The 12,178-nt window shown below is 34.6% G+C and overlaps 1 protein-coding gene across 1 annotated transcript; it reads right to left on the reverse strand.

Moving 5' to 3' along the window:
• Positions 1 to 1,038: 1,038 nt before the first annotated feature.
• On the reverse strand, positions 1,039 to 7,289 carry LOC110463262. Its single transcript, XM_021517710.1, has 6 exons — positions 7,003 to 7,289; positions 3,266 to 3,316; positions 3,090 to 3,143; positions 2,608 to 2,946; positions 2,111 to 2,338; positions 1,039 to 1,914 (listed from the first exon to the last, which is right to left on the reverse strand). The coding sequence occupies exons 1-6, from the start codon at positions 7,235 to 7,237 to the stop codon at positions 1,565 to 1,567; spliced, it is 1,257 nt and encodes a 418-aa protein (XP_021373385.1). The 5' UTR covers positions 7,238 to 7,289; the 3' UTR covers positions 1,039 to 1,564.
• Positions 7,290 to 12,178: the final 4,889 nt, after the last annotated feature.

The following is a 12,178-nucleotide window of genomic DNA, read 5'->3' on the forward strand; positions in this document are numbered from 1 at the left end:
ACGTGTTTATCATGCAAGGACAAATTCTTGTGACCACTTTTTACAATTTATTGCTATCTATTACATGTATATTTTCTTCGATTTCCAATAACTGTAGGGTGTTGAATTAAAAAAAGAGGAACCATAGTCACATTTATTCATAAAATTAATACAGAGCGTATGCAACCACCGCCTATGGATCTGTTCTTTATCAATATTTTGAGATTAACATGCACGCATACTTAAATGAAACAAATTGCGGGGGACTTTGATAGAGTCATTATTCAGTGTATAACGCCATACTGCAGCCTTAACATTACATTGTTGTAATAGCATTCGCCTTAAAATGACCAGAAGTCTTGAAAATCGTTAGCAATAATCAACACTATTCGTGTTTTTTTTAAAATTTTTGTACGTCTAAATACAAATGAAACGACAAGCAGTCTTCACAATATTGAACTATGTGTTTGTATGGTTTAGTCAAATATGAACTATGGATCCAAATACACATGTTTATTTTCCCATCTTTGATCTATTTATTCATCAGTCTTTATCTGGGATGAACTCTTACGCCATCTTTTCGTGCTAAGAAACTCCAGTGTTCACTTTCAGTGTTACAGTAATTGCACTAAGATCGTAAATGGCACAACTGTATTTGAAGATTTATGGGCTAAAGTTAACTTTGGTTACCATCTAAAGATGTATTTTTATTATAATTTGATTTCGCTCCTTTCAGGTAGGGATGTGATTTAACATAAACATTAACGTAAGAATTTACTACATGTGTGTATGTTACATATGAAAAATAGGAACTGATTCTGGTAGCTGTTGTTATTAAAGATGTTTTTGTTATAACTTTTTATGTTTCGAAGCTCTCTCGAAACTTTAACAACTGGTGATAGTCAGGATCAGTGTGTAAGCTATATGGTTGATGCATGTGCCTCTACTTCAGTATACCGTGTAACGTATTTAATCTAAAAGTATATCGCCACAACCGGTAAAACTTGGACATTTGATAAAATGTGTAAATGTAGTAGAAAACACGAAATCGTGTTGTGAATTCTTAAATTTATTTCAAAATAAAACTTCAAAAGCAAACAGAGAAAATGCAAACCTGAAAATAAATAACGTCTACGGAAAACCAAACGTTTTACACTGCAATACAGTTAACACGTTTTACCATCATATATATTTACATGCATATGAATCAGGAATAATGATTCTTAATTTACAGCAGAAAGTCCTTATACCCTTCTGCATGCTTATAATAATTTCCAGAATGGTAGGCGGTTGGAATAGTTTGAAATCATTCTGAGTAATACATAACAATATCATGACCTAAAACAATTTTCAATAACACCCTGATGGCTTCCAGTGTATCGATTGTGAGGAATAAATTAAAGTGTTTTTAAAACTAAATAAATACGAATTGTATATGTAACTCTCCCGACAAGAAGTGGGTTTATTTTTATCCTCGTTCTAGAGTTTCACATCACCATCGTTGACATTAGCTTAATTCACGTCTTTATAATGATACTGGCCATATTTACTACAATAATCAATCTATAAAGTATAACAACTCGGCTCATGATTCTACTTCCTGTTGTCTATTAACTGCTGGTTGCTGCATGATATTGTTCTTCAGATCAACGCTTCCGTTAGGGCTAGAGTTGCCGGTTCCGTAGTGACCACTGTCTGGAGTTGAGATTCCACTTGTGGTGCCACTTCTTTCAGAAGACAGACTGATAGACGACTCGGCTGGAGGGGCTGTAGGTGTGACGTTATTTAATACCGTGGTTGATCGCGGTCTATGTTGTACTTGAGTCTCGATATCTCTCGGAAGGGATACTTGATCCTCCTTCTCAAAGACATTCTTTGTCATCGTTTCTTCGTCATTGGTAGAATGACGTCTGCTACTGGGGACGTTAGCATTCACTTTAAAAGGAAACAGAAAATACAGACGTATGATATATGTTTGCAGAATATAAAGAAAGTTAAAGCATTAAAAGGCAATAGCTTGTCCTAAAACTTACAGTTGTATTGCAGATAAAAATCAAGTTAATAATTCTAATTTATTAAAAGGTTGCCATTGCTTTTTGGCACAAAACGGATACTAAAGATGACTGCTTACATATCAGTTTCATATTATGCTTGTCAAGGAGGGTGCAGTCTGCAAGATTGGTCGACATGTGTTCGTCTATAGGATGGCTGATGACTGGTACTACCGCCTGGTTTGAGGGCCAATTGGTTGATTCCTCCATGTGTCTACCCAGACCATTACTACCGTCGTCCATAAGTTTGGATGAAAATTGACACTCTGTATTACCGGATCGCTCTGATGGTTGGCATTGTTCTCCTTCTGTAATGACACAGTGATAGTAACGTAGATAATTGTAAAATGCATAAAGAACGAGTTACACATCTGATATTGGGATCTAACTGTCACACATCTTATACTGTTTCTATATTATGTGCTCATTGCATGGTGTCAGAAAATAAAGCGTTATGTCGTTGTTTATATTTTTTTTGTTTTGTTTTTCGAAATTATATTTTTTTTTATATAGAATTAAACTTGATTCACAATATGCATATCCGTTCAATTATTGTAAGCATTTAAAATGGCCTCACCTGCTAGTGCTGGTTGCTTGTTTCCACGTGGAGGCAACAATGGGACTTTTTCTGCCAGACAGTTATCAACGACATGTGTTTCTCCCATCGTCTTCTGAACAACACTTGCTCCTGCAGGCTCTACAGTTATTCCGTTAGAAACGTCAGTCTCCTCGTCATCAAAACGTGTCATTTGCTGCGGTCCTGCTTTCAGTTGTCTCATTGTCCCCTGTCTGTCTTTGATACTTTGTTTTCGGTTATCTCTGCGTATCTTTATTAGTAGGACAATGATGAATATTAGCATGGCCATCATTATAGACACTAGGATGTAGATGATTGTCCATTGTCTTTTATTTTCCTCTGAAATGTAGTAAATACATTAATGACAACGGAGCTCTGAATAATATATAAAAAAAATAGATACGATTTGGAAGCGGTTCAAATTACAAGGTGATATGTAACATGTTCTAAATCAACTTCTCTCGCCGTTTTGTGATACATACCTAGTGACAATATAAGTCTGTCTTTCTCTTCTTCTTGGACAGCAAGCAGTCCCTCTGGAAGTTTTCAACAAATTTAATATAATTGTTTCAATTTTCATTCAATATATGATCGTGAGTCAGTTTCATTCAACATGATGTATCACAACGCGGTACTTTATATTATTGTTATAACCTACCTTTCGCTGCCTGGTTAGCACCGATACCATCAGATCCTCCATTCTCAAGTGCTGTAACGACAAAGGTGAAGGCCAAACTTTTATTGTACTCACGCAAGTGTCAAAATGTACAATGTATAACATATGATAAGATATCATTGTGTAGCTATTACAAAATAATATATCGTCTTGGACTAACACAGGGTCACACGTCATAATGAGACCTTTACAATATACTGTACCGTACCTAACAACTGGGTTACACAAAGTAACATACCATTTAGAGAACCTTACAATATACAAAATGTACCGTATTAGACCACTGGGCAGCATAGGGCAACATGTCTATCGGATCATTACAGTTTACCATTTGGATCTCCGGGAAAACATGGAGTAGTTTTTCATTGTGTCTATATCACATTAATGTGTACCATATCTGACAACTGGGCAACACAGGGTAACAAGTTATTGTCTGATTATTACTGCATACTGTATAATACATACTGAACTACTGGACACAAGACAATAAAATACGTCATTTACTTAACATTAGCATATACCGTATTGGAACACCTGGCAACATAGGGCAACAAGTCAATGTGTGATTACAATATACCGTATTTGAACACCTGGCAACATATTGGAACACGTCAATGTGTGATTACAATATACCGTATTGGAACATCTGGCAACATATGGCATCACGTAAATGTGTGATTACAATATACCGTATTTGTACACCTGACAACATAGGACAACACCTCAATGTGTTATTACAATATACTGTACTTGAACACCAAGCAACGTAGGGTAACACGTCAATGTGTGATTACAATATACCATACTGGAACACCTGGCAACATGTCAATGTGTGATAACAATATACCATACTGGAACACCTGGCAACGTAGGGCAACACGTCAATGTGTGATTACAATATACCATACTGGAAAAAATGGCAACATGTAAATGTGTGATTACAATATACCATACTGGAACACCTGACAACAAAGGGCAACACGTCAATATATGATTACAGTATACCGTATTGGAACACCTGGCAACATAGGGCAACACGTCAATGTGTGATTACAATATACCGTAATGGAACACCTGGCAACATAGGGAAACACGTCAATGTGTGATTACAATATACCGTATTGGAACACCTGGCAACAAAGGGCAACACGTCAATATATGTTTACAGTATACCGTATTGGAACACCTGGCAACAAAGGGCAACACGTCAATGTGTGATTACAATATACCGTATTGGAACATCTGGCAACATAGGGCAACACGTCAATTTGTTATTACAATATACTGTACTTGAACACCTGCCAACGTTGGGCAACACGTCAATGTGTGATTACAATATACCATACTGGAAAACCTGGCAACATGTCAATGTGTGATACATGTAACAATATACCATAATGGCACACCTGGCAACGTAGGGCAACACGTCAATGTGTGATTACAATATACCATACTGGAACACCTGGCAACACGTCAATGTGTGATTATAATATACCGTATTGGTGGAACACCTGGCAACATAGGGCAACACGTCAATGTGTGATTACAAAATACCATTCTGGAACACCTGGCAACATGTCAATATGTGATTACAATATACCGTGTTGGAACACCTGGCAACATAGGGAAACGCGTCAATTTGTGATCACAATATACCGTGTTGGAACACCTGTCAACATAGGGCAACACGTCAATGTGTGATTACAAAATACCATACTGGAACACCTGGCAACATGTCAATGTGTGATTACAATATATCGTGTTGGAACACCTAGCAACATAGGGCAACACGTCAATGTGTGATTACAATATACCATATTGGAACATCTGGCAACAAATGGCATCACGTAAATGTGTGATTACAATATACCGTATTGGTACACCTGGCAACATGTCAATATGTGATTACAATATACCGTGTTGGAACACCTGGCAACATAGGGCAACACGTCAATGTGCGATTACTATATACCGTGTTGGAACACCTGGCAACATAGGGCAACACGTCAATGTGTGATTACAAAATACCATACTGGAACACCTGGCAACATAGGGCAACACATCAATGTGTGATTACAATATACCGTATTGGAACACCTGACAACAAAGAGCAACACGTCAATGTGTGATTACAATATACCGTATTGGAACACCTGACAACAAAGAGCAACACGTCAATGTGTGATTACAATATACCATACTGGAACACCTGGCAACAGTCAATGTGTGATTACAATATACCGTATTGGAACACCTGGCAACAAAGAGCAACACGTCAATGTGTGATTACAATATACCGTATTGGAACATCTGGCAACATATGGCATCACGTAAATGTGTGATTACAATATACCGTATTGGTACACCTGGCAACATGTCAATATGTGATTACAATATACCGTGTTGGAACACCTGGCAACATAGGGAAACGTGTCAATTTGTGATCACAATATACCGTGTTGGAACACCTGGCAACATAGGGCAACACGTCAATGTGTGATTACAAAATACCATACTGGAACACCTGGCAACATAGGGAAACGCGTCAATGTGTGATTACAATATACCATACTGGAACACCTGGCAACAGTCAATGTGTGATTACAATATACCGTATTGGAACACCTGGCAACATAGGGCAACACATCAATGTGTGATTACAATATACCGTATTGGAACACCTGGCAACAAAGGGCAGCACATCAATGTGTGATTACAATATACCGTATTGGAACACTTGGCAACAAAGGGCAGCACATCAATGTGTGATTAATATATTATCTGACACATGGGTCACGTAGGGTAAAATGTCACTTTATACATATTACAATGTATATAATTGTAACATGTGGTTGCAGGACAGTTTGTGTAATGCATTATAGCGTATAAAACAGTATGTATAACAAATATAAAAGCGCCCTGTTACAATCATTGCGACAGGTCTAAAAATAAAGATTCATTCGTGCCGCATTGCAGTTTCGCTAAAATTAGCGACGTAAATTTTCAGAATATAAAGTTGGATCTGACTCAATATACTCATGTAATACTATCTCCATTACACCATATATACGTGGTCAGATTGCATCATACATTAAACGTGACCCGATCGATACCAAATAACGCCACTATATTGTACACGTGTGATCACATTTACATTCCTTACAGAATATCGTGTAAGTCCTGACCAGGACAACATACAACAAATATATATGTAGAATAATACAAATTTTAATAATTTAGAAAGCTCACAGGCTTAACAACACATAATTAAAAAAGAAAACATCTGTTTTAACTGTAGTAAAACGGTTTCTACTTTTCATTATACATATTTTCACTACATGTAGTAATGCGTGTATCTGACAGGTGTATTGCTTTATATCTCGTGTATAAACAATGTATTGATAATAAGTTATTGTAAAAGTAGACATATGAATATATAGAGTAAAGAGATAACAATGATGTTACAACATAACTTTTGAATAGATACATGATACACTCTTGTGTGATATATATTGTCCTGAAAAGAACTTTTCCTTAAAATGAGAGATTAGATAGACATTATTTGAAATACACGCGTTTATGAATATTTAAACAGTTGTGATTTGTTTTCTTATGAATTGAATGTTTGAACAGATCAAAATTAAAAATAATAAATTCCTTACCATTAAAAAACTAGTTTCTTTTCGGATGAAGACATTTGTTAGGTAATGTAAACTTACCTTTACACTGACTGTAGCACTGGGACGGAGTGTCTAACGAGTAACACTCGTCTTGAGTACAGGCCTGACACGAGGGACGCTGACCCTTTATCACCCGACAGTATTCAGCTGGAAACTCGCAAAAGTCAAGTCCACAGTTGAACCAAAAACCATCAGGGGGTAATTCCAAAGCGGAAGAAGACAGGAAATTATAACAGCAGAGAAGAGCGACGGGAATGACCACGAATCTAGCCATTTTAATTGTATGAACTGTATTGCACGGATCTATTCTTAGTGTAGATAAATTCCAGTTTATAAATAGCCACAAGGAGTGTTAAACTATTTGTGTTCAAAGTTGTGACGCAGATGACTCACACGTGATGTGTACTGGGTGTTGTGCAATCTATTCTGCATACTTAAACCTTTAGATCGAGACAGGTCGATATGAAAATAAGGAATGGCATGAAATTCAGTGTAACACGATATTGCTGACAAGAATTATTCTCATTTTAGTATGTCCTATTTATCAAGAAGTTAGGGAGAGATTTATAAGAAAAGGAATAAATGAAAAAGGCAGGCAGAATTATAGCTTTTACCGCTTAAATAGATTTAGTAAATATGTATACAATGCTACCAATTTTAGCATGCGCAGTGTCCCACAAACCATGTTGATGTCATGTATGAGATGTTATGCTCGAATGAACTGTAAAACTCCACGACGAAATTAAATAAAGAATGTATGTGTGTGTATTGCGAGAATGTGAAAAGGAATGTTAAAGAATACAAAATAGTTAAAATAAAGGATGATGAAGTATACATATCTCTATCTCGATAGGTTGTACTCCACAGAGACCAAAATGGCATTAATGCAGGGGGATATATAACATATATAATATTTGAGATGTTTTTATCGGAGTCTTAGCTCTGATATATATTAAGCGTACCATATGATAAACAACATGGTCACTAAAGGGGTATGTCTGATAATTGAATAAAATGAGCATTAACATAGACAAGTGCATATTGCCCATACGTAAATAACAAACGCTTGTCGAGTCAATAATCATTTGCTGTATATGTTAGCTAATATAGAATAGTAATATCTCTGGAACATACCTGGTAAAACGTTTAAAGAATAATTGATTTAATATTGGTGTTTGATTTTATTCTGAAATTAAGAATAAGAACACAGTATGAATGAATTTAATGATTCTCATTTATTGATGACAGATAAAAATAATCTGTTCTTGTTATTATAGATTTCGATTGTGGAATATTAGGGTTTCCGCTGCTCCTAAGAGTTTAAAGTAATAATTCTGTTAAAGAAAGGCTTTATACCTTGTGCATTAAAGAAACAATTTGGCACATATTTAAATATGATGTATACATTGACAAGAGTTTACCATCCTGTCTTCTACTGGTTTATGGTGTTTCAAGTTCTATCGTAAATTAACCAACATATTGAGATGAACTTCTTCGAGGTATAGATATGATACATGTACGCACTGGTTCCTCCTGAACAGGAACAATACAATGCCATTCGATTACAGAACAATTGTCTTCTTGTCTGGTCTAACATAATTATCAAATGAACTATACTCTATGAGTATTCATTCCAACCATTGAAAACCCGAATATTTTAAATTTAGCATAGAAAATATGTGATATGATAAGGTTTTCTTTACTGATTAATATAAAGCTTACATGTTGTTGCTGTAAAAGTTATCTGACCAAGTTTTCTTTACTGATTAATGTCAAGCTTACGTGTTGTTGCTGTAAACGTTATCTGACCAAGTTTTCTTTACTGATTAATATAAATGCTACATGTTGTTGCTGTAAACGTTATCTGACCAGCTTACATGATGTTGCTGTAAAAATTATCTGACCAAGTTTTCTTTACTGATTAATGTTAAGCTTACATGATGTTGCTGTAAAAAATATCTGACCAAGTTTTCTTTACTGATTAATATCAAGCTTACGTGTTGTTGCTGTAAACGTTATCTGACCAAGTTTTCTTTACTGATTAATATAAAGCTTACATGTTGTTGCTGTAAAAGTTATCAGACCAGCTTACATGATGTCGCTGTAAAAGTTATCTGACCAAGTTTTCTTTACTGATTAATATAAAGCTTACATGATGTTGCTGTAAAAGTTATCTGACCAAATTTTCTTTACTGATTAATGTTAAGCTTACATGTTGTTGATGTAAAAGTTATCTGACCAAGTTTTCTTTACTGATTAATGTTAAGCTTACGTCGTGTTGCTGTAAAAGTTATCTGACCAAGTTTTCTTTACTGATTAATGTTAAGCTTACATGTTGTTGATGTAAAAGTTATCCGACCAAGTTTTCTTTACTGATTAATGTTAAGCTTACATGTTGTTGCTGTAAAAGTTATCTGACCAAGTTTTCTTTACTGATTAATGTTAAGCTTACGTCGTGTTGCTGTAAAAGTTATCTGACCAAGTTTTCTTTACTGATTAATGTTAAGCTTACATGTTGTTGATGTAAAAGTTATCCGACCAAGTTTTCTTTACTGATTAATGTTAAGCTTACGTCGTGTTGCTGTAAAAGTTATCTGACCAAGTTTTCTTTACTGATTAATGTTAAGCTTACATGTTGTTGATGTAAAAGTTATCCGACCAAGTTTTCTTTACTGATTAATGTTAAGCTTACATGTTGTTGCTGTAAAAATTATCTGACCAAGTTTTCTTTACTGATTAATATAAAGCTTACATGTTGTTGCTGTAAAAGTTATCTGACCAAGTTTTCTTTACTGATTAATATAAAGCTTACGTGTTGTTACTGCACAAGTTATCTGACCAAGTTTTCTTTACTGATTAATGTTAAGCTTACATGTTGTTGATGTAAAAGTTATCCGACGAAGTTTTCTTTACTGATTAATGTTAAGCTTACATGTTGTTGCTGTAAAAGTTATCTGACCAAGTTTTCTTTACTGATTAATATAAAGCTTACGTGTTGTTGCTGTAAAAGTTATCTGACCAAGTTTTCTTTACTGATTAATGTTAAGCTTACATGTTGTTGCTGTAAAAGTTATCAGACCAGCTTACATGATGTCGCTGTAAAAGTTATCTGACTAAGTATAAAAAATATCTGATCAAGGTTTCTTTACTGATTTGCTGTAAAAGTTATCTGATCAAGTTTTCTTTACTGATTAATATTAAGCTTACGTGTTGTTGCTGTAAAAGTTATCTGACAAAATTTTCTTTACTGATTATTGTTAAGCTTACGTGTTGTTGCTGTAAAAGATATCTGACCAAGTTTTCTTTACTGATTAATGTTTAGCTTATATGTTGTCGCTGTCAAAGGTATCTGACCAAGATTTCTTTACTGATTAATGTTAAGCTTACATGTTGTTGCTGTAAAAGTTATCTGACCAAGTTTTCTTTACTGATTATTATAAAGCTTACGTGTTGTTGCTGTAAAAGTTATCTGACCAGCTTACATGATGTTGCTATAAAAAATATCTGATCAAGGTTTCTTTACTGATTAATGTTAAGCCTTATATGGAGATATTAGAGTTAAGATCTGTTCCTACAGAAAAAACTGCACTGTACACCAGTTTTGAAATTGAGACTTAACATATAAAATAATTAATGATGGTTGTTTACACTGGAAGTTGGAGGAGTTGGATTAGCATGCTACCGCCCGAGATGATATAGTTATTGTAAAAGTAAATTAATTGGAAGATGAACGCCATTTTGTACGTGTGACAGTTGGTAATTGAAACATTATACCAAAAGTGAATGACACAACACCACTTACAGTTGGTTCGATCCTCTAGTACTTATCGACGATACTAAGGGCAAAACATAATAAATACAAATTGGTCTGAACTACTGCTTAAACAGAAGGGAAGATGCAGAAAACCCCTTTATTAAATGAATTTGAAATATTAGAGAAATACTGGTTAATTTTAAATTGATAGTGGGAAAATTACGTTTATTATTAACCCTGTCACTACTCAAAAAATGTAGTTGTTGCAATGAAGTTTACGGCAAATCCCGTGAACTTAGAAATTCACCAGGATAGTCTAACACGTACCATGTACCTTGAACTATGAACGTACGACATTCACATGTAGTGCACCTAATTTATACAGTATGCCAAAAACGAGCTACATGACACCATATACCGCTATTTTATCCATCAAGGACTAAACGGTGCTGCTAGGGCCAAAAATGATGGAAATCCAAATCAGTCTGAGAAAATGAAACCTAATGGGAGTTAAATATTTAAAAATGACACATTGAACTCAATGTTAGAAGAAAAAAGTATACTTTGATAACAATGTTTAATTTCACATTCGAACAAACACATATACCTTTTGGCTTTTGAAATCATACAAAAATAAGAAAAAAATAAACTGATGTTTTGCGTTCACTAGATAATTTGAAATCAATAGGATAGACATTAAAAAGAGAAGAAAAGTTAGTTAATATGATGACCGCTTCACATTCGTGAATATAATTTGAGTATTATACAAAACAACGGAAGACGTAAGATATACACATATTGTTTGTAAATAGGAAATATTGCACAATCTATTCGCAGCTAAATGAGGTAAATATGTTTTACTCACTAGGAAATATATGTTAACCAAAACGAAGATTTAATGCAAAAAAGAGATATATACCAAAACACATATGTACTGTTGTCCAAGGTTGTAAATATCCGTTTTGGAGAATAATGGTAGTAGGTCGACCCATGGAAAGGTTTATTAATGAAATACTCTCTACTGGATTTTATAAAGTCATCCATATTATCTTAGAATGCTGTACACCATTCGAAACAATTCATCAATATAGGATTAATGGTCAGGGATGTCACTCAATCTGCTATGCTCGACTATGTTGGAAGGGTAGGGATATCTATTAATGCTATGATGTCCATTGTCGCTTGCTGGACTTATCTCTAGACTAACGATAACTTTTTCTTTCCATGATAGCAATGTTAAATATGTTTTGCATTGGCCTTCGAATAAGTGAATGTAAATGATATATTAAAACAATTTGTATCTGCCCAGCTTATTTGCTTGGTGTAAGAATAGGATCGGAGTTAGCTTACTTTACCTATCGTCTTTTATGTTATATTTTTGACACGTTTCGTGTAGTATTATTAACAGAAAGCTGATAATACTGTTCTGGTTTGAACATAGCGCCTTGCGTAATAGAATAT

The sequence above is a fragment of the Mizuhopecten yessoensis genome, unplaced genomic scaffold (assembly GCF_002113885.1).
Source record: "Mizuhopecten yessoensis strain PY_sf001 unplaced genomic scaffold, ASM211388v2 scaffold10883, whole genome shotgun sequence".
NCBI classification, from domain to species: domain Eukaryota; kingdom Metazoa; phylum Mollusca; class Bivalvia; order Pectinida; family Pectinidae; genus Mizuhopecten; species Mizuhopecten yessoensis.